Below are 24,312 nucleotides of genomic sequence, written 5' to 3' on the forward strand. Positions count from 1 at the left end.
CTATTGGCAATTAAAGAAGCCTTCTCACAGGGAAGACAGTATCTGGAGGCTGCGGTGCATGACATAATTACATGAGCATATCACAAGAATTTAGGATTCCTGAAATCAATGAAATGCTTAAATGTTCAACATGCACAAGTGACCTTGCTCTTCTCTAGATTTTCATATGAAATTGATTATAGACCTGGAAAATGCTGATGCATTACCAAGATATCACAAGAAGTAGAAGAATGCACTCTTCCCAATCCATAAGTACTAGCTGTCCAATGGACAGATGAGGCTGTAGGTTTCTTTTTAAATGATTCAGGAACAATAATCCCACGCAGAGAAGTGGATTAAGGTAGGTACTCCAAACAGAAAGATTCACAAAGGCAGGCTGTAATTTCCAGGAAAAGAGTTACAACAAACAGTGCTTTCCCTATATCAAGGCATTCCGGTAGCAGGTCACCCAGGAATGAGAAATCCTGAAGATCTGGTTTTCATGGCAAAGAATACATAATTCAGTTGAAGAAAACATTACAAAATGTACATTGTGCACCCAAGCATATAGTTTTCATGGAAAATCGGCAGGATTGTTGCAGTCCACAACCTGGGGCCACATTTCCATGGAGCTTGTTGTTGATTTGCCACTGTCTGGGGGACTTACAACTATCTTAGTTTTGGTAGATTCTTTTACAACCACAGATCACTTTATGTCTTTGGAGAAACTTCAATCACCCTGGTTAGTAGTGATTTGTTTTACAGACATTGTGTTAATATGTGATTTCTCAGAAGGGGAGTATGACAGACAGAGGAGCTTAATTTATCTCCAAGTTTTGAAATGAACTTACATTAGAACATTGGAATACGGATTGCTCCATTGAAGAAAAGAAAGCAGCAGCAGCCTATATGGACTGTTATAGACTCGCTGCTCTCAATATTTCAATGTCCTAAAACACAGCCTATGCCTTTCGCTTACCCCTGCCTCTTGAAAATATGTTAATTGGGTAAAGGGAAAAGAAAGGCAGAGGCCATGCAGGAGGACACACTTAGCCTTCACCCTTCCCTCCTCCTGTAGCTCAGTGGTACTAGGGCTTCAGATGGAGGGAGGGGTGAATGCTGCTCAGCTCCAGGGTCTCCCTGGCTTAGCTGAACTACAAAAAGCAGTTCAGCCAAGCCGGGGAGACCAAGGCTGACTTCATCCCCTTTTTACAGGTCTTGTAACAGAGCTGTGAACAATGGGTTGTTAGCCGAGGGGATTTCAATCCCCTCTGGCTCCGTGAGGCCTTTATGTTACTAATTAGAACGTTCTGCCCTGATGGTGCGGAACGTTCTAATAGTTTCAAAAGCTGATGTAGCTGGGCTATTCCGGACATTTAAGGCCTGCCCCACTGTTAAAGGCACTCGCCTTCGGCTCAGGCCTTTAATAGCTACGGCGGGCTATAAAGCTATAGCGGGAACCATCAATTTCATGTTGAATTGCCATCACCCTCAAATACAAAGAGTCAATCAGACACTGGAACAATATCTTTGATGTGTTCTGTTATTATGAAAAGTGAAGATGGCTTCCTCTTGCAGATTTTGCATATATCCCCAAACTAGAACAGGATACTCTCCATTTTTTTTAAATTTTATTATCCATCCTAAGAATAGTCCTTCTATAATTTGCTCCACGTCTGTTCCCTCTGTCCGGACAATGGTACAACAGATTCAAGAAAAACAGAAAAAGGCAGCACTTCATTTAGGCAAAGCCAAAATAGATCCGCTAAAGTTCACTGACATGCATAGAAGACCAGCCCACGGTACAAGAAAGGAGATTCTGTTTTGGCTGCTGTCTAAACATTTAAAAATTCCTAATTGTCAACCAAGTTTACGTCTCACTTTTTAGGCATGTTTAAAATTATTCAGTTAGTTGGAAAGGCAGCACTGAAGCTAATTTTCTAAAGTTTGGCGCATGCACCCTGTAGTTTATGTATCCCAAGCAAACCTGTTCACACACAGAGGTTAAAACTTACCCCAGTGATGTTGGTATATGGAGAACCTGAGTTTGAGATGGAATCCATTTTAGATTCTCATATCAAGAATGGACAACTGCAGGCTAGCACTACACAGACTTTTTATTTCTTTTATAATAGGCTCTTTTTTACGCCTTCTGATTTACATAAATTTAAAATACTAGACTCAAAAAAGTGTTGTTCATGCTCATGTGATAATAGTGACCTTCTTCACAAGTTTTTTCATTGCCCATTGGTCAAATCACTTTGGTCTCGCATTTGGTCTACACTTAACAATATTTTATCTACGGGGCGTGGCCAACAGCATGGCCGGTTAGGACGCAAACCCTCGCAGCTCCGGAGAACTGGTCATTATCCGACGTTACTATCACCGAGAAGACTCCCGATTTCTCACCTACTAGATAACGGATGCTCCAGACACTGACCGGTGCTCGTCGCTGGAGCTCCCAAGTCGGCAACCAGCGAGAAAACGGCTGCCCGAGACCCGGCTCCGATGTAACTGGTGAGCCTAAGATGGCGGCAAGTCGCTGAATCATAGCGGAAGCCCTGGGCCTGGCCCGTATCGCACTGCGACCTGCACGGGAGTACCTGGCCGCACTATCTGGCGGCGGAAAAGCGGCGGGGCCCCAGGGAAGGGACGGAAAGGCCGGGGAAGCGGCCGAGGACCGCAAACCGAGAAGAAGACTTGGGCGACACCCCGGGGGCACCGAGCGGCTTGGGAACAGTCGGAGCGTGCAGCCGGCCCCGGACACCCACGGGCGGCGCTGAGAGGCGGCGGAGGTGAGCGGCAGGGCCCAGGTAGACACACGGAGGCCAAAGGAGACCGCGGAAGCGACTGGGGTCCGGGAGACACCAAATTGGGGGCAGGCAGACGGGCGACCCGGTGGAGCACCCCGCGGGCACGATACGGCGCAACCCTACAGGCGGTGATGGGGCACCAGAGATAAGGGCCCGGAGGGAAGATACGACACCCCCATACCAGGCGGCTGCCCTACAGTCACAATAGGCGAGGTCCCCCGGAGGCGCCTGAGCGGAGTCTGGAGGCCCACCCAGTACAGCCGAACAGTACACCACCAACTTGGAGCGAAGACCGCCCGAAGACCGACGACTGGACCTGCAGGCGCTGATCGGCGGAGCCACAGGAGAGGCGGTAAGCGCCACGGAACTCGGCCCTCACGATGCGGACAACGCTTTAGGAGGCCCCGGATGCTCGTGGGCGGGACAGGGTCGCGACAGAGGGCGCATTGCTAACAAGGGGCAAAGGGCACAGACCTCTATCTTAGGGGAGCCCCGGTGGTCGGTATTTGGTGGAAGACGCACAGGGCAAGAGAAAGGTGGACAGTGACCCTAAGGCCTAAGACACGCGGACCGCCCACTAAAAGAGCACGGAGGGGACTGTCCCCTGCTTCGAAGACGATCCACGGGGAGACATTGTGGGGACAAGCCGGAATACCAGACTGGCGGCCACCGCCACGGGAACCGCAGTGGGACTGCGGACATAGTACTGGTCACGCAGCTGGACATACGTGAGGGCTGACGCTGCATGCGGACGTGCGCACGACACCGATCGAGGCTCTCAAGATGGGGAAAAAAGACCCGGCCCCCAAACTGCCGCACCAAGAAACGATGGACCGCTATGCCGCGCCCCACACCCATGCGGGGATGGTCCCCCCGGACCCACGCTCGGACACGGAACGCCTACTGGGAGCCATACAAGCATCGAGAGAAGATATACAGGCGTCCTGCGCAGCATTGGAAGTCAAAGTCGGGGAAGTGGGTTCAGAAGTCACGTTGCTCCGACAAGACTTTCGCAATCTGACCGAAAGGGTGACCACAGTAGAAAACAGAGTAAGTAAGACTGAGGACTCCCTCTCCACCCTCAAAAGGGACATGGCGGAACTACAAGCTTCCCACAGCCAACTGCAATGGAAGGTGGATGATGCTGAGAATAGGGCCCGGCGGAACAACCTACGCTTCGTGGGCTTTAAGGAAGGAATCAAAAAGGATGACATGGTGGCGTTCCTATACTCGTGGATAAAAGCAACCTTCCCGACGACACAATTTTCCACCTGTTTCCTGATTGAAAGAGCCCACCGCACACTGTTGGCAAAACCACCAGAGGGGGCAAGGCCGCGTCCAGTTATTGCAAGATTCTTGAACTTTGCTGACTGAGACTTGCTGCTGAGTGAGGCTAGGAGGCTAGGGGAAATACGGCTCGAGAATACACATATAATGCTATTCCCGGACTACAGTCAAGAGGTACAAAAACAGAGGCGCTCGTTCGACCCAGTGAAGGCCAAGCTGCGAGAACTCCATCTTCAATATATGCTGCTCTTCCCGGCGAAACTCGAAGTAATCTACAAGGAAAAGACACACTTTTTCACACACCCGGACGATGCATGGCAGTGGCTAGAAGAACGCCCTGCGCCCCGGAGAGCAGAGGGCGTAACACGTGTGGTGGTTACCTCGCCTCCTGCTGGCGGATCCCAGTGGGGACAGCCCAAGACTCAAAGGCGGAGAGGCTTGAGACATGGAAGACACCTACAGTCGACACCATATCCTCCTCGGGAAACGGCGAGCAGGCAGCGGAAGGACTCGGTCTCACTGGGCAGGGACGGTGCGGAGGGGTCCAGATTTCGCTGCTTAGAGAGGACGGCGAGATCCGAGGGAGAAGAAGAACTAGAGGGCCAAACCTCTGGTGATGAAGTGCGGGATGCTCCATCCCTGCAAATCTTGGTAGTAGCAATCCACGAGATGGAGCAGGACAAAACCCAATGGCCTGGGAGCACGCAGGGTGATACCCAGGACTCACACTCTTGACCTGGGATAACAACGGTGACGAAGATTCCAGGTCGTGTTCGGACTGCACGCAAGTTACAAGCAACCTCTGTTTTTCACTGTTATATTAGGGGGACGGATGTGTTTTATGCTTCATCCCTAAGTTGTTGAAGAACTTTGTAGGGGGGGTAGTAGTGGGGGGGCGACAGACCTTCCTTCACCAGAAAGTCCTAGGGGCAGATTGGGTAGCTGATGGGACTGAACGGGGAGGGCGGTGGGATGGGGGGGAAGTTGGGGAGATGATCACCTTTATTGGGGAGGGGAGGGAGGGGGGAAGGGAAGTTTGTTTTACCATGTCATGTCGAGCATGCACGCACATTTCGCAATGACTCTCACCATAAGACGCAAGATGCCACCAGACCTCATTTCACGATACGCTCATGGGTGCCCCAGAAAGAGAAATTGTGTCTAGTGAAGGCTTTAAGGTGCTGACCTGGAACGTAAATGGTCTGGGCTGTAAGATCAAGCGGGGACTGGTTAATAATTATGTGAAAAGATCCGGGGCGGATGTAATACTACTCCAGGAAACGCATCTGCAAGGCACTAACTGTGCCTTTTTGGCAAGGGGGCAATATAGAGTCCTGGCACATGCAGGGTTTACCTCTGGCTCCAGAGGAGTGGCGATCCTGATTAGAAAGCACCCACCTATGACCATAGCGCAGGTGTGGACAGACCCACAGGGAACATATGTAGGAGTACGCGGACAGTGGAGGAGGAAGGAATACACGTTTGTTTCCGCCTACGCCCCACCCACACTTCAGGCAGGCACACTAAGGGGAGTTTCTGACATTATCATTAATACAGCAGATACAATTCAAATCCTTGGGGGAGACTTCAATGACGTAATGAACCCCATAATGGATAGGACAGGTGACCGTGATAGGCCGCGAAGTGTGAGACCGCTAGCCAAATCCATGACTGCGCTAGGTCTACTTGATGTCTGGAGATGGCTCCACCCGGACACCAAGGCATACTCCTTCTTCGCCGGTGCACACAAAGTGTACTCCCGCCTAGACTACATTTTTATGGCGCGACAGACACTGCAGGTATGGGACACAGCTGAATACTGTGCACGTGGCGTGTCCGACCACTCTCCAAGGTTGTTAGAGGTGGGTAGGAAGAAGAGAGAGGGGCCCAAGACACTCAGACTATCGGCTAGGGACCTACAAAATGTAGAACTCCTGAAGGGCCTGAGAGCGGACGTGAAGGTGTACCTGGCTGAAAATATAGGCTCGGTGGACTCACGGGTGGTTCTTTGGGAGGCACTTAAAGTGGTACTCCTGGCACAATGTAGACTGGCGGAGGAAAGGAAAAAAGTCCAGGCTGAGATTCGGGAACTGGAAACACTGATGCTGACGATTGAAAACGAACACCTACTAACCAGGGACCCATGGAAACTGCGGCGTCTTTCCGATCTGCAAGTCCAGTATAGGCAATTAGTGACAGGGGAGGCAAAATCGCAGGCGCTGGCGACCCTACACCGGCTATACGATGTGGGAGATAAATCCGGGAGGCTCCTGGCATGGCTAAGCAGGAAGGCGAGGGACGACCGGTGGGTGGAAAAGGTGAAAGATGGTCAAGGTGGATGGGCAAGTACAGATGACAGAATAGCGGATACATTCGCTGAGTTTTATAAAGCCTTCTATGCAGCGCGAGAACTAGGGTCGAAGGAAGACGCATTGCAATACATGGCAAATATCAACCTCCCGGAGCTGGAGGAGGCTGACCAAATAGATTTAGAGGCCGTTATAACGGAGGAGGAAATTAGGACGGCACTGACCAAGCTCCGCACGGGAAAGGCCCCGGGCCCCAACGGCTTCCCGGTGGAATTTTTCAACAAAACGGCGGATCTCTTGACCCGTCACTTACTGGGCCTCTTCCTAGACGCTGAGATGGAGGGACAGTTCCCGTTGGACCTCAGACATGCCACTATTGTCCCAATCCACAAGCAGGGGAAGCCGGCCGATGATTGCTCGTCCTTCCGCCCCATCTCCCTCCTAAATGTAGAGGCGAAATTATATGCAACGATTCTGGCTCTCCGCCTGCGACGGGTTATAACGGGCTGGTCCACCTTGACCAAACGGGGTTCATTTCGGAAAGGGCGACTAGATATAACCTGCAGCGGACTCATAACTGGCTCAGGGAGGTGGGGAGCAGGACGGAACCGCACTGGTTTTTATCTCTAGATGCAGAGAAGGCGTTCAATGCCGTACACTGGCCTTTTCTAGAGGGAGTACTAGAACGCATGGGATATGGACCCAAGAACAGGCATAAAATTGGTCTACTGTACACCGGCCCCAGTGCTAGAGTCAGGGTGAACGAGACACTCTCGGAGGCCTTTCCTATACAACGGGGCACCAGACAGGGATGCCCCCTGTCCCCCCTCTTGTTTGCCCTCACTATTGAAGTAATGGCTTGCGCGGTTAGACAGAACGTAGGGATTACGGGGTTCCGGATAGGGCAAGCAGATGAAACTGACGAAAAACTGTCCCTATATGCGGATGATGTCCTGCTTTATATTACACAACCGGACAGTACTATACCGGCCCTGTTTGCCGAACTGGATCGATACGGAGCCAAGTCTGGGTACCAGATCAATTGGCACAAGTCGACGCTCTATGGGCCCCAAGGGCGGGATGAGTGGCCCACGTTGCATGAGAGACTGCAGACGACTAAAGAGGGCTTTATGTACCTAGGGATATTTGTCACAACTGACGGTAACCTTTCCTACGAGCGCAACATTAACCGCGTTGTACGCAGTTTTACTGAAGACGCAAGAAGATGGAAATCGCTTCCCCTGACGATACTTGGACAGGCAGCCATGTTTAAAATGATCTCACTTCCAAGATTCTTATATGCATTCCAGAATGAATACTTCCCACTGAAGTGTAAGGTCTTCCGGGATATTCATGCGGAACTGAGGTCCTATTTGTGGCTGGGTAAGCAACCTACAATAGCGCTTTCGACCCTACAGAGACACCAATATGATGGGGGAATTGCATTGCCCGACCTGGAGGCCTACTATTGGGCGGAACACCTGGCACCTCTTAATGAATGGCTACATGCACCTGCCACACACCCCACATATGCACTGGAAAGGCACACTATGGGTACCCGCACATGTCTATACTATATATATGGAGGAAAGGGGCGGGCCAGATTACTGCCGGCTACTAAAATCACACTGGGAGCATGGAAGAGGGCGACAAAGGCAATTCAGTGGGAACACAAACCAACGAAGCAAACTCCGCTATGGAACTGCACTTGATAACTTAATACTTAATAAGTTGAAAGGGTTCCAGGGATGGGACGCCATAGGCATCTCTACACTAGGAGACGTAATTAAAAAAGGGGCGCTGCAATCCTTCCCGTCACTGCAGAGGGAATTTGGGCTCCACCGCTCCCAATTCTTTAAATATATGCAGCTGCGGCATGCTTGGAGGTCAGAAGGGACGTTGATGGAGGCACTCCCTGAATACGCTCCATTGGAGGGCCGCCTTCTGCAGGAGCGGATCTCAGGGAAGGCAGTATCCCTAACATATAAAACTATCATGAATAATAGACCAAACAGATTAGAGGGCCTCAGAGCCACTTGGGAGCGGGAAGTTGGGGACATGGATGATGTGGACTGGGGGGTGGTACTGATGCACCATAGGGAGGTAGCGATTAAATCCCGACTCCGTTTGATCCAGTTTAAGATCTTACACAGGTCCTATTTCGATAGAGTGAGATTGCATAAGCTGGGGAGAGTACCTGACCCCTGCTGCCTGCGCTGCGGCCACGATAGAGGAGATTTCTTCCACACGGTTTGGTCCTGTCCCCGCATTCAAAAGTACTGGGGAGAAGTCCTTGCTGAACTGGGAGAGGTGCTAGAGACGGACGTCCCCTCGGACCCGAAGCTAATACTCCTGGGGATGACCAATGATGTAGACTTGGCACGCCCATTGCTGATTTTTCTAGGACTGGCCTTGATAGTGGCCAAACGGGATGTAGTCGAAAGGGTCACGTACAAAGCAAGAGGATGCCCTAAGAAGTTCCGCAGAATATGGGGCAAATAGCGACAGTATCATGGATTGGATGGGGGGCTCTGAGGGGTTGCAAACACTTGAATGTATGATTGCTATGGAAGGGATAGGTTTGCAGGATCAGGCAATGTTACTGAAATGGACTCAGAGGACTGCCATGGCTGAACAATTGGACGATGGTGTGTGGATCCTGAGTTACGAGGGAGGTGGAGAGGGTGGGGAGGGGGGATGTGTGGGTATTGCTCGATAATGACATGCTTGTTATATGTTTTTCCATGTTGCACGGATCAAGAAAACAATAAAAATGTTTTTTTTTTAAAACATTTTATTTACTAATGTTCCCTTTGAGATTGTACATGTTTTTTTGGGTGGGTCTTCCCCCATAAGGAATGTTCAGTGCAATGTTCGTAAATGTATTGACATGTTTATAGCGATTTCATTTCAGATCATTACTACCAACTGGAAAGACACTTCAAAGATTACGTATAACGCTTGGTGGAATTTGTTGTGTCATCACCACAGACTTGATCAAACTTATGCTACAACTGTACCCCTATTAATCAAAAGAGACTTGTTATGGCTACCTTTTACTAATTATCTTTCCACACATGCTCCTTGATTAGTTTTACTGTTACTCTCTATTTTTTATTGTAATTTTGGTAACCATATGTATTGATTTTGTTTTCTAGGTTTCCCTTTTTCCTCTCCCCCTCCTTCCCCCTTTTTTCTTCTTCCTTTTCTTTTTTCCTTTAACTCCTTCCCCCTATGATAAAATTCCGACAAAAGCTCTTTTATTGGTACAATTCCTATCCCCTTTTTTAGGGGTGTGTTGTTCAAAGGTTTTTATTTATTAGATGCTCTACTTTTCTTTTGTATCTTTTACTTCTGTAATGATGTTTTACGTTGTATACTTCTTTTCAATAAAGCTTTCTGAACTAAAAAAAAGAATCGACAACTGCAATGTCTCATTGGGTGAAAAGGGTATAACATTGTAGAAAGAACCTGGGAACCAGCATCATTTGTACATGCCCCTAACCTGGTAAAATAATGTTTTCAAAGGTCCCCTAATAAGCCTACCAAATCTTACAGAGGGACTGGAATTAGGTGGATGGGGGATGCACTGTAAAGCTTTAATCTGAGCATGGTCATTGTACAAGACTTTCAGCAATGAACAAATTCCAAACATCAACAGCTAGACTGGTAAAAAGGCAGCTTAGAACAGCAGCAGGAATGTGGAAGCACTGGAGATAGGCCTATGGAGACTAGGGCACGGGCAACAGTGGAGCGTTCTGGATACTGGTCAGGTAAGAGGTAGAGTTGGAAGTTTGGGGGGTATTTAGGTAGTCAGCCAGTTTTCTTTGCCTAGCAACTTTAATATGTTTTAAGGTTCCCGCTTATTGTATTAGTTTGCACCAGTTTTTGCTCCCTCAGGTTTGTTTTGTTTTCCCTTCAGTTCCCTTTCATGTTAGTGGCTTGTCCCTGATGTCACTCCCTTTTTAGCCTTCGTGTATCACAGTTCCTCGGCCAGCTCCCCTTGTGTTTAAGGGTTGTATACTGGTTACCTTAGAGTTTGCCCGAAGAAGCAGAAAGACTAATATTCAATATTGTATGTCAGATAAGGAGTTGGTAATAATGAATCAATTTACTGGGGTATTTAACAGTACTTAGCTGTGTTACCATCTGAGGCGCAAGACTTGCTGTTAGCATCCCTCAGTATTCAGCGGCTGAGATTACCCAGTGCATGTTCCATCAAAATCTAGTCCAGATCATTCTCTTTCCATCCTAACCCATTCTCACCCCATGTGTGTATATATATATATATATATATATATATATATATATATATATATATATATATATATATATATATATATATATATATATATATATTTGGAAGGAGGTTTGATCAAACCGTTTTTTAGTTATATCTGAGGTGAAGTTTGGGTTTAGCATCGAATGTGTGATTTGCCGATTCCCTCAAACCAGCCAGCCCCTCAGAAAAGGTTTCCCCAAACACACCCAGAGGGTATCCCCACATTTGCTTTCCATGGTTTCATTGACACATTCCCCCCATTTTCTCCTCCCTTCCCCCCATTTTTCAAGGGAACTTCTGTCACCAACTCCACCTTTGGGTGAGTTAAGCCTGGCTGAAATTTTGAACTAGCAGTTGGCTCTACAAAAAGATAAGGCTGTCTCTATTCGGCACATACCAGGGTTTTGAACCATTAGAATCACCAGAGTCGGACAGAGTTTTAAGGAAGGCGGTTTAGCACTTACTAAAGATCGTAACCAGGACAACAACCCTATAATTCCATGCCGATTGTACTGTGTATTATTTATTTCAGTTGTGTGATTAAAGTACTTTCGTTTTACATATAAGATAAGCACTGTCAGGGGGCATGCTCTGGCATCGGCCAAGATGACAGCGTAACTTTCTTGCTCCGTCCGGGCCCTTGCGATGCCCCGCAATATCCATCCGTGCTCCGGTAACCGGATAGAGGAGTCGGCCAGCACCGTGTTCCTGATGATATCCTGAGGTGAGGGAGGTGTTACGGACAGCACAGCAGCCCGTGTGGGAAGTCAAGCGACTATCGAGGAGCTCCGGGCGGCGAGGTGGCGGAGTCGCGTTGGTGCACTGACTGCCTCTGGAGCGCACGGCCCGGGATCTCTGCCACTCGAGATCCGCTGCCTGGGGCCTGTGACTGATGCTACAGGTGGTCCCAGTGAGGAGTACCCTGGAGCCTGCACTGACAGCAAGCTGCCGGCGCTGAGCTCCCCAGGGATGGATGGACATCTCCCTTGGCGAGCCTGCTGGTGAATCCTAAGCTAAATGGATGCGGCCCACATTTTGGTGCTGAGCTGTAGTGACCAAGGGTGATTCGCGGGGGCCGCGGCAGCATCAACGGGCCCCCTCCTGCTAAATCCACTGCCTGGGGCCTGCGGTTGTCGCTACGTCTGGGGCACGGCTCCCCGGGCTGCGTGGAGCGAGTGCTGCTGTGGACAGAGACCTCACGAAGTGCCATTTCTGCAGTGGGCCAGTCGTGCCCGCATGTAAACGCAGTGACAGCTTTCTGAGGTGAGGCCAGGCTTAGTGGGAGAAACAGAGAGATATCCTTAGGTGCTTTAAAGTCCCTGCCAGCCTCCTATCTCACAGGTGACGACGAGGGATTATCGCTTGGGTGGAACAGTGGCCACAGCTGAGCGGTAGTGATCGGTGGGGGACCAGTCCTGAGAGGTAAAGGTCTGTAGGGCGTGGGATGTGTCGCGTTCCCCTACGTGTCCTTTTGCCAAATCTTATTTGGATCGCAAATGTGGAGTCCACCTGTGCTGCGAGCAAGCTGTGTGACGCGTCTTGAAGCGAGTGACAAGAGGAGTGATTGCGCCTCAAGTGCCGGCCTTGGTGCCCACAGATAAGTCCGCAAGTGACTTGTACGAGGGTGAAGGGGCTCCGAGTCCCCTAACTTTAAGGCGGTCTTGTGTGCTTCACTTAGTGATCATCTGCTGCATTGCGCAGGTCGTGCTGCCAGTGCGCTGCATATTTTAAACGAACCTTTTATTGTATTTTGGTTGCTTTATTTGGATTTCTCCCTGCTTTTACCTCACCGTCCTGTGTGGGCTCCTGTCCCCTCACTGCATATAATTACTGGAACACGCACCGCCATTTGGCGGGTCCGGGTCCTGTGGGTGGATTTCGGTGGGCGCCATCTTTGATTGGGTGAGTGGTGCTTTTTGCGGGCGCCATTTTGGAGCGTCCTGACGCTCGAGCAGCCCTTTGAGACGCCTATTTAAGGCGGTCTTGTGTGCTTCACTTAGTGATCATCTGCTGCATTGCGCAGGTCGTGCTGCCAGTGCGCTGCATATTTTAAACGAACCTTTTATTGTATTTTGGTTGCTTTATTTGGATTTCTCCCTGCTTTTACCTCACCGTCCTGTGTGGGCTCCTGTCCCCTCACTGCATATAATTACTGGAACACGCACCGCCATTTGGCGGGTCCGGGTCCTGTGGGTGGATTTCGGTGGGCGCCATCTTTGATTGGGTGAGTGGTGCTTTTTGCGGGCGCCATTTTGGAGCGTCCTGACGCTCGAGCAGCCCTTTGAGACGCCTATTTAAGGCGGTCTTGTGTGCTTCACTTAGTGATCATCTGCTGCATTGCGCAGGTCGTGCTGCCAGTGCGCTGCATATTTTAAACGAACCTTTTATTGTATTTTGGTTGCTTTATTTGGATTTCTCCCTGCTTTTACCTCACCGTCCTGTGTGGGCTCCTGTCCCCTCACTGCATATAATTACTGGAACACGCACCGCCATTTGGCGGGTCCGGGTCCTGTGGGTGGATTTCGGTGGGCGCCATCTTTGATTGGGTGAGTGGTGCTTTTTGCGGGCGCCATTTTGGAGCGTCCTGACGCTCGAGCAGCCCTTTGAGACGCCTATTTAAAGTCGTCTTCTCCCGCGCAGCGGGACCGCGCAGAGGGGCGCCGTCGCTTAGCCGGAGTCGTGCCAGAGTCCTGCCCGTCTGCGCTCGTCCGCGTCGAGGTAGCGGGTGCGGGCTATGGACTCTGGATCCCTCTCTTATTAGTAGCTAGTGTACCATGGCGGCGCTCAGGTACGAGCGTGCGGCTCTCTTATCTATTAGAGATAATCTTCGGGTGTGTTATCATGACCCTCTACCCCCTCTATCAGGACCTTATGAGTGTACCTGCGGTTATTTCTCTTTGACCTCTCCCATTGGAGTCCGTCCAGTCAGTAGGACTGTTCGTGGCACCCATATGGAATGGTCCGGACAAGCCCTTAACATATGGAGTCTGAATGTTAGATCTCTGGTTAAACACCATCAGTCACTACGCGATAAGATCGATGCGGACCTTCCAGATATCATCTTCCTGACCGAAACCTGGTTACAGGACGCGGACACGGCCATCATTAACTTGGCTTTCCCCTCTACCTATACAGTGTCTATCTTAAACCGCTCGACGAGGGGAGGTGGTATAGCCATGGCGACGAGATCGTGTTTCCCGGTGGAGTGGAAGGCCTTGGACCTCCCTATGTGCGAAAGCGCTTCGTTTAAGGTGAAGGTCACTCACCAATTCACCTTTAGCGGTGTGCTTATATATCGTCCTCCTGGGAATGACACCGCCTTCAAGACTGCTCTTGTGGACGTAGTCAGTTCCTTGACTGCAACTTGCTCTAATTTCAATATAGTTGGTGACCTGAATATACATCTGGATCAGTCGTCATCCCCTTCCATCAGCTCTTTGCTGGCGGACTTAGAAGCGTTGCAACTTGACCAATTGGTCACCTCCCCCACCCACACAGGAGGACATATATTAGATCCTTTCTTTACCACCTTAGCTCGGGCTAGATCAGCTGACCCGATGGTGGTGGGTTGGACTGACCACCTACTGGTCAAAGTGTCATGTCCCCTGGACACCCCCCAACTGAAACCTGCAGGTAAACAGAGTTTAAAGCGTGACTGGCGTAAACTTAAGCTGGAGGAGTTTGTCAGGTTATTGGAGGCCCAACCCCTGGACAAACTGCAGAATGCAGAACAGGGTTATGAACAATTCTGCAACTGGGTTCTTACTGCCCTCGATGCTCTTATACCGATGCGGTGGGCAAAATGTCATGCGAAAAATCGTAGCCCTTGGTATAATGAGGCGCTTGCCGAGCTTAAGAGATCTTGCCGGCAAGCTGAGAGGGCGTGGAGAAAAGCTTTCGATCCCACATTAAAATCATTTTATTTTGCCCAGCTTAAGTCCTACCATAGAGCTATTTGCCAAACCCGAGCCACCTACTACGCTGCTGAGTTTTCCAACAGCCCCAACCCCACTAAGTTGATCTTTAAGGTACTCAAAGACCTGATGGGGAAACGGGCCACCTCGCAAGAAATCTGTACGGACTCGCACTGCGAAAGCTTGGCATCCTTTTTCGTGGAGAAAGTACAGAAAATCTATCGAGGATTCGTACCAGCTGCCCCCGGGGATGCTCCTAGCGAAGTAGAGATCTTGGTGCCTGAAACTCTGTCAATCCTGCCGAGTATGTCTAATGAGGTATTCGATACTCTGAGCCTTAAAATTAAATCTGGCTCTCCCTCAGATCCTCTGAAACCGGAGTTTTTCGCCTCTCTCCCGCCTCTCTGTCGCGAGCCCATTATGGAATTAATCAATCTTTCCCTCAGTGAGGGCGTGGTGCCATTACCCTGGAAGCAGGCTGTGGTCAAACCCATCTTGAAGAAACCGAATTCTGACCCCCTGCTCCCGGAGAACTACCGGCCCATCTCCCTCCTGCCTTGGACCGCCAAGGTTACGGAGGCACACGTGAATACCATTCTGTCTGCCCACCTTTCGCGTAATAACATCCTTGACGAGACTCAAAATGGGTTTCGTGCGCAACATAGCACTGAAACGGCTTTGCTCTTTATGATTGAGCATTTGCGATCAGTGCTAGACGCGGGGCAGACCGCGGCGCTCCTATTGTTAGACCTGAGCGCCGCGTTCGACACGGTGTCTCATGACATTTTGCTGCGGCGTCTGGAGGAAGTGGGGATTGTCGGGAAGGCTCTTAAGTGGTTCCGCTCATTCCTCTCGGACCGGTCTTTTAAAGTAGCCATTCCACCTGGCCAGTCCTCGTGTCATCCTCTGGAACTGGGAGTCCCTCAGGGCTCTGCCCTCAGCCCCACACTATTCAACTTGTATGTGAAACCGCTGGCTGCTGTCGTCAGGCAATATGGCCTTACGATGACATCGTATGCCGACGACACGCAGCTGGCGGTGACACTCAGTGGGGACCCTGAGGTGACTGCACCCAGATTCCGGGCAGGACTGATAGCTGTGGCTAGTTGGATGTGTAACAACTGCTTACAGCTTAATACTAAAAAGACCGAGGTCCTGATTGTGGGGAAGCAGGCGGAACTCTGGGGAGACCAGTGGTGGCCTCTCGAACTGGGGGCGATGCCTATCCCAGTGGAAGAAGTAAAAAATTTGGGGGTATGGCTGGATTCTAACCTCTCCTTTGCCAGCCATACAAAGAAGACAGCAGCCACCTGCTATGGCATTCTGCGAGGACTTAGACCAGTTCTCAAATTTTTCGACCCTCCCACACGTCAACTGGTGGTTCAGGCCTCTATCCTCTCACGGATAGACTACGGGAGTGCCTTGCTCCTTGGAGTCAATCAGGCTGAGGCGACGAGGCTCCAGAGGGTGCAGAATGCTGCTGCACGGGCCATTGTAGGTCTTCCGAGACGATGTCCTGTCTCTCCTGTCTTGGCCTCTCTGCACTGGCTTCCGGTCAGACAGAGAATCAAATTCAAGGTTCTCTGTCTGGCATTTAAGATCTTAAAGCTTTCTTCTCCTCCGGCCTTGACAGGCCTTATTTCTTCTTATGTCCCCACGCGATCCCTTAGATCCGAAGCCCAGTATCTGGCGAATAAGCCTAGTTTCAGGCTTAGCAGGATGGGAGGACGTTCCTTCCGCGTGTTGGCGGCAGACTTATGGAATTCCCTTCCTGTTCATATTCGGGCCCTTAACAGCTTGACCCTTTTTAGAAGGGCCATCAAAACCCACTTGTTCATCTCTGTAGGCTAATATCCCCCTCTGTTAGCTCTGATCTGTTGTGTTGTTGCATATGATCAGGCGCCAGGACGCCCCTTCGCTGGGGCAGCTGTTGCGCCTAATAAATGTTATTAACATAACATAACATAACAGTGGGAACTTGACCATGACAAAACCAAAGGGGGCCCAGGCTACGGTGCAGACAAATAAATTGGACAAGTATGCTGTCCCTCGCCAACTGCCACATGAGGAGGGAGCGACTGGGGATAAAGCTGCCGGAGAAGAGCAATCCCATGGCTCCATCATGTCGGCGATCCAATCCTTGGGCATGACTTTGGAGACCAACATTGATGCGGTCACTATAGAAATGAACTTGAGGAGGGCGGATATGCGGAAAACCTCTGAGAGGGTCACAGCAACAGAAGAAAACGTAGGGGAGCTCCAATCCACAATGCGTAAGCTGGAGGAATGCGTGCAGAAGCTGACGCATCAACACAAGCTGATGGCCCTAAGGTTGGATGATCAAGAAGGGAGGGCCCGACCCAACAACATTAGGGTGGTGGGATTGCCCGAAGGGGTGGAAGGCTCCAGCATGGATCTCTTCATTAAGGACCTTATCCTGAACCACCTTAAGCCTAAGAGACTGTCTACTCTGTTTACTGTGGAGAGAGCACACCGATCCCAAAGCCGAAACCCGGGGTGGCTCCTCGGACGATCATTGTGCGTGTGCTCATTTTCAGAGACCAAGATGCCATCCTGCAGGTAGCTAGAATGAGTGGAGACCTGCCCTTTGAGAAATCGACAGTAAGGTTCTTCCCAGACTTTACGTTGAGAGTGCAGCAGGAGAGGCGCACGTTCGACGGGGTGAAACGAGTCCTTTGAGAGAAGGGGATAAAATACATGATGCTATTCCCAGCAAAACTCAAAGTCCTTGAAAATGACAAGTCCTTATTCTTCACCTCAACTGCAGGGGTCCAACAATGGCTGGATGGGGGCCACCACTGGTCTCTCAATCGTCGCATTGAAGGGGACTGGCACGGGAGTCGATTTGGCACTCAAGTCTCCAACTCGATGCAGAGAGGGGGACAGGTCGCTATCCGGATCCAGGAGCTCCCGGTCTGGAAGCCCCGTGAGTGATGCACGATCTCCAGGGAAGTAAGAGACAGGTCTCACCGCTGTGTACCGTTGTATATTTTGAGAGACTTGAGGTACCGTTTTTAATGCCGGATACTGGAGCTCCTAATTCAGTGAAGAAGATGATGGGACACTGTGTTGTATGCTCTGGCTTTACGATGTGTTGATGGGTGGGGCAGGGTGGCCCGAGATGGCCCGGGAGGGGGCGCTATTGAGTGGTGGAGCCAGACAGCCCTACTTTCGTTTCTGGTTCTCTGGGGCGACAGGCACTCTGCTATTTGGGATGTGGGTATATCTGGACCTACAAGGCAGGGTTGCAGGGTGGGGGGATACTGTTAAGGGTTTTTGTATTTATTGTATGGTTCCCTGTTTGGTTTTTGCTTCAGATCTAATGCTTCAATATTTGTGCCCAATGACGACCTTTTACGGGCTTGGTTCTGCTGTATGTACGGAGGGTCTCTACTTGCTGGGTAGAGGGGGGCTGGCGATGACTACTTACATGGCCACACGACCTAACAAAAAGCTGACAATCCTCTCCTGGAATGTAAAGGGCCAAGGGGACAAAATTAAACGCAGTATGGTTCTACAATATTTACATAGACATTCCCCAGATGTTGTCTTACTCCAGGAGACACACCTCAGGGGGAACAAGTACTTTGCCCTTAATATGTACGGATGCACACTACAGGCCCACGCTGTCTTCAGGTCCGGGTCCAGGGGCACGGCCATACTCATTAAAAATGCGATCCCTCTGATGATACAGCGCACATGCTGTGACCAACTAGGTCGTTATGCTGCTCTGTCAGGTACCTGGGAGGGGCAGGTGGTAAATATATGGTCAATGTACATTCCTCCGCGACTGCACAAAATCACGTTTCCAGATCTCAGTCAGCTCTTATTGGATTTCCCACCCAGACTTTTGCTCTTGGGGGTGACATGAACGATATACTCACGCCTGATATAGATAGGGAAACTCTCCCCTCTGTGGCAAGGGGGCCCTGTCCACGGTCTTCTTTTGCATAGGCTCTGGGACTAGTAGATCTTTGGAGATGCCAGAATCCCAGGTCTAGACATATGCTCATATTTCTGCGGCACGAGGCAGTGGGGCTCAGCTGAACTACATTTCTACACATACTACCTCTACAGGGTTTTTCCAGGGTGGGTGCCATAAGGCGCAAGGAATATCCGATCATTCACCGGTAGAGGTGCAGCTGCACGGGCCAGTTTGCGAGTGGTCTCTTCCTCCAAGGTTAGACCTCTTTATGTTTTGGGACCAGGAATTTAGGGAGCGTTTCGAGAAACGCACAGAACTCTACTTTGCGGAAAATGTTCGCTCTGTCAGCTCTGCTGGTACCCTTTGGGAAGTGTACAAGGTGGTGGCGAGATATTTTGTGCAGGCAGAGCGTGGTGCTCAACTAAAGAAACCTGACTCCAGTGTGAGGAACTCGAACAGGAGATACTCCCCTCGGTGCGCACAATAACCGCGGACTCCGGGGGGTGACGGTGGGCTCAAACATTCCATCAAAGAAAGTTCCCTGCAAGATCTCGCCAAAAACACAGCTCGGGCACCCGCGATCGCAACACAGCTCAGAGTATATGATCTGGGTGACAACGCCAACAAACTGCTTGCTTGGCTGGAACGAAGGGACAGGAGTCGCAATTGGGTTTCTGAGATTTGGTCCGAAGAAGGGACACAGGGTGGTACAGGGGTGGCCCTAACGGAAATGTTTGCCAAATATTTCGAAAACATTTACCAATCTCAATCCACATGGGGGGAACCGGAATGCACTGAATTCTTGCATGACATATCTCTGCCGACTCTAGATTCGGAGGACAGGGAGGAGCTCGATTCCGACTTCCACTTGGAGGAAGTAGAGAGTGCCATGAGTGACTTGCAATCTGGGAAGGTGGCCGGCCCAAATGGGCTCTCCACTGAAATGTTTAAATGCGTGGCGAGCAAACTGGCTCCTTACATGCTTGACATGTTTAGGGAAGCGTCTGAGGTGGGGCAACTTCCAGATGACACAAGAATGGTCACTATTGTCGTACTTCTCAAGGAAGGAAAACCGCATGACCTCTCCCTCTTAAGCTTCAAGGCTAAGGTTCTAGCCAAGATTATCGTGTACCGGATGGGCCCGGTTTCACAATCCCTGATCCATCTGGATCAGTCTGGCTTTATGCCTCATAGGAGCACGAGGTTAAACTTGAAACGTTTATATGGAGTCATGTACATGACTCAAAGGGAGCCGGATGTCCCAGCCGCTCTTCTCTCGTTAGACGCAAGGATGGCTTTTGATAGCATAGAATGGTCTTACCTGTTCGCGGTGCTGGGAAAAGTAGGCATCGGCCTGCAGCTGCAACAGTGGATTGTTGTTGTACACTGCCAGATGGCTCGAGTTAGGGTTAACCGGGTCATGTCCAGAGCCAGGGGGACACGCCAGGGTTGTCCTCTGCCCCCGTTGCTATTCGCGCTAGTGCTTGAGCCTTTGGCGGCATGGATTAGGAGGAACCTGGTGGTGTAGGGAATCGATCTGGGGGGGGGACTGGGAAGAGCTCATTTTGTTGTATGCGGAGGATATCATGCTTTATGCATACCGGCCCAACACACATTCCATAGGCTGATTCACATAATGCGGTCCTTTGGTTCCTACTCTGGATTTTGTATTAATTGGGATAAGTCCTTGGTCTTTTCTCTAGCAAGGGACCCTCCGGTTCTGACGTCCGCATGTTCGGAGATGGTGTTCAAGGATAAATTCAAGAATTGGGGCATTTGGATAACTAAGACTGAAGCGGAGTTTACACAACGGAATCTTCAGGTGCAGCTTTCTAGGTTGCGGGATGCCGCTTCGCACTGGATGGGGCTTACTATCTTCCTTATGGGACGGGCAGTCCTCTTCAAGGTGATGGCCCTCGCAAGTTTACTGTACGCTGTTCAAAACACTCCTTATCACATTCCAGATTTCTTCTTCTGCACAGTCAAGTCTGAGCTACGCCAGTTACTCTGTGGAGGGGGCAGTCTCAGGATTGCACTCAAGAAACTGCAGAAGGGGGTGTACGAAGGGAGGCTGGCAGTCCCGGATCTCAGGAAATAGTAATGGGCTGCTCATCTTGTTTACGTCAATGGTTGGGTCTTCTCCCCACTTAAGGAATCAGCCTACAGAGTGGAAAGATTGGTCTTGGGTGAGTGTAGTCACTTGGGGGAATTGTACCACAGGGGTGGTGGGTCAGTACATCTGCCAACACACACTAAAACGGTTATTGATATTTGGCATAAAGCAACTAGAATGACGGGGTGGGAGCGGAAATTTACTGAACAGACCCCATTATGGGAGGGAGACTTCCCTAAAGAAGTGCACAGACTGCAGGGTTTCCAAAAGTGGAACCTTAAGGTATTGACATGCTCGGGGACATCTGGAAAGGTGAGAAAATGGTAACATTCAATAGTCTACTTGAGGGCTTCCAAATGGGTGCAGGTGAATTCCTTAGATATCGACAGCTGCGTTCTGCAATTCATAACCACTTGACAGAGGGGACTTTGCTTCCAGAATACTCCCCACTGGAGGATAGGCTTCTCTTGGACCCCATGATACAGAAGGCAGTGTCTCTGACATACAAAAAACTGGCAAACAATACTCCGGCCTGCTTGGGTCCCTTGCGGGAAGCCTGGGAAACGGATGTGGGTCCTTTGGAAGATGATGACTGGGCGGAGGCCCTCCAGTGCCCCAGGGAAATAGCCATCAGAGCGTGTTTTCGACTAGTACAACTTTGCATCCTTCACAGGTCATATGCCTCGAGAATGGTACAGATCCGTATTAAGGGCGAGGGCTCCGAAGTATGCCTCAGGGAGTGTGGCGAGAGGGGATCCTTCTTTCATATTTTGTGTTCTTGCCCCAGGATTCAGAAGTACTGGAAAGGCATTGCCCAAGTGATGGAGGCTGAGGTGGGTAAACGGGTCCCGCTGGAGTCCAGATGGCACATCCTGGGCGTCACAGGAGAGATTAAGTGGCCGAAATGGGCCAAGACGTGGTTAGTTTTTGGCAGGGGGTTCGCTAAGAGGACCATTACACGCGCAAGGGGGGCGCCGGAGCCCCCGACCGTGGCTGCATGGCTTTGCGATATGGACTGGTGTCGTAGTGCGGAGCAGGTGGTGTATCAAAGCAGGGGATGCCCTAGCAAAGGGGACAAAATGTGGGGGCCATGGACATTGTATAGGGGTCTGTGAGGGGTCTCTTGGGGTGCGCTGACTATGTTTTCTGGGAGGGTTTCGAGACGTACTCCAATGGGTATTGTGTGGCTCCGTATACAGTGCATTTGTATACTACGTGTAATGATGCTTGAGATGTGCCTTATCTTCTACATCATATATACATATATACATATATATATGTATATATATATATATATATATATATATATATATATATATATATATATATATATATATATATATATATATATATATATATATATATATATATACTGAATGATGCTTATATCTGATGCTGGTTTTTGATTTAATAAAAAGATTTTTTTTTTAAAGATAAGCACTGAGCGGGACACTTTGTTTTTGCGTTTATTGGTTTACTATTGGGTGCTGAGCTCTAGCTCCCCCTCCGCCGCCCCCCCCCCCCATCTTACCTCTCTGAGAACCCTTGCTAACTTGAGAATCAAGTGAGGAAATGGTTCTACTTATCTCAGATTGCAGAGCCATAAAAGAATCGATCCCAAGACAACAGTGGAAAATGATCTACCCACCAAGTTTGAGGCCCAGTAGCTCCTGTCTTCTCTGTGCCCTTCTGAATGGTACCACGATATCCAGTACTTGTACAGTGACTAAATTCCAAGCCCTCAAAAAAAATAATCCCAAATAAAATGTAAATCCCACCCGCCCATGGAACACTGATTTCTCACTCCCTACCCACAACCCTCCGGAAGAGCCTGAACCATGCCCATGGCTTGAGGCTGAGTACTTTTGCAGGTCAGCACTCTCAAAGTTATTTTTTACAGAAAATGCAACATACAGTTCAGGGTAGCACTGCACAGCCAACCCTGCCATGACAATACACATGCAGCGAGGAACATCACTTGTATGTATTGCGACTTATATAGCGCACGTATCACCCGAAGGCATCAAGGCGCTTGCTTTGGGAACCCGTCCTGGCTTTTCCCTGTGAGATAACCCCTACTGGGTATCCCCAGGGTGAAAGCCAGGCATCCCGCAGCGGGTGGGCCGCCGTAGTGGAGATTAAGCAACTATTGCCCAGAGTTGCAGCGTGGGACCCCATGATTAGAATAGGCACCGAGGCGAGAATTATCGAGTCCGTGGACATTTTGGGCTCAGGACCCTGCCGCGTCGGGAATTGAACCCTGGTCCCGGGCCAGACCTCTGCATCAGAGTCTGCCGCTCTAATCAGTGAGCCACACTCCTCCACACTTGCACCTTAACTGGCCTGTTTTGGTGGAGCTATACAATTTATCAATACAAAGAGATCATGCGTGACGCCTCCACTCATAATGCAACAGATGGCCTGCCACCAAAACTACTCCACATCCAAAAGACAGTAACACAGTAATGTGTCTCACTGAGTAGATAGACACGTGTTTCACTCTCTATGGCTAGCACGTCACCAAAAGCAGGTTAAATTAATGACATTTTACACTTCTCTCACAGCATGGTGTGAGCACAACGCGTATTTATGCTCATTAGCCTGTACCTTTAAAACATCAGGAAGCATTTTCTGCAGCTTCCTCTCTCCTACAACCCGGAAGCACTGTTGCAGCATTTCCTTCTTGTCGGATATGTAGAAGCTGATAGGCTTCAGGGGCACACTCAGATCCAGCCCACCTTCTTCAATGTCACTTGGCTCTTCTACCTCGTCTTCTTTCTCAACAACTGTTGGAGGGGGACATTTTAATTCCTAGGAAGAGAAGCAAATTCGTGAAATCATAGATGACTAAAACGTTTGGATAAATGCAACAGATTACGTGGTGCGCCATAAAAATGGAAAATAAAATACATAATGAGTTCCAGCAGATATGTATTTTCTTTTAACTTACAAACATTCGTTTTGGAGCATTCTTTCTAGGATTAAAATGCAACCTCACTACAACTTGCTTATTCTCTCCAGCATGATTCTAGACAAACTTACCGCACAGAGAGATGCAGCAACAAAAAGTAAGAGGCACTGGAACAGAAACTGGTTAGATGTCACAAAGAAATCTCACATACAAGCCTAACTAAACACGAGGGCAAGCAGAGTGAATGCTAGGAAGGAAGGTTGGGGTGTATGTAATAATATGTTTAGTTAAACAATATATATATTTTTTAATTATACAACGAAATCCTGAGTGAAGTCGGTATGGTAGCACAGAAAGACCTTCCAGGAAGTGAATGAATCACTTTAAATTCTTACATAGCACAGGTAAACTGCAGTTTACATCTGACGGATTTATAGAGCTAAATTAAGGTAAACAACAAGTACTTTATAACCAATGTATTCCAACAAGGCAGTTTCATGGCCTAGTATTGGCCTCTGCAAAACTGGTAAAATAAGCTGGTTGACTTTTGTATTAAATCAATACTGTGGCATGCAGGTATGGGCGGAGAACACAGGGCACACTTGCCACATCAATTGAACAGACTGGGTAAATACGCCTTCCTCAAAAAATAACAAGTGAAGAGAGTTAGTGTAAGGGTCCCAACCTACCAAAACTAGCATAGTTATTCTTCAGCAGAGAGGGAAAGATGGGGTTAGGTGATAGTGATGAAACAACCG

The 24,312-nt window shown here is 49.6% G+C and overlaps 1 protein-coding gene across 3 annotated transcripts in view; it reads right to left on the minus strand.

The window, feature by feature from the left end:
- CAAP1 (caspase activity and apoptosis inhibitor 1) overlaps positions 1-24,312 on the minus strand; it is a 247,472-nt gene that overhangs the window by 179,415 nt on the left and 43,745 nt on the right. For all 3 annotated transcript variants that reach the window (XM_078676708.1, XM_078676706.1, XM_078676707.1), the window contains exon 3: positions 23,251-23,454. In XM_078676708.1, the coding sequence (XP_078532834.1) occupies positions 23,251-23,454 (204 nt within the window). The remainder of the gene's footprint in view (positions 1-23,250; positions 23,455-24,312) is intronic.

This window comes from Lissotriton helveticus, chromosome 2_1, assembly GCF_964261635.1.
Source record: "Lissotriton helveticus chromosome 2_1, aLisHel1.1, whole genome shotgun sequence".
Lineage (NCBI taxonomy): Eukaryota > Metazoa > Chordata > Amphibia > Caudata > Salamandridae > Lissotriton > Lissotriton helveticus.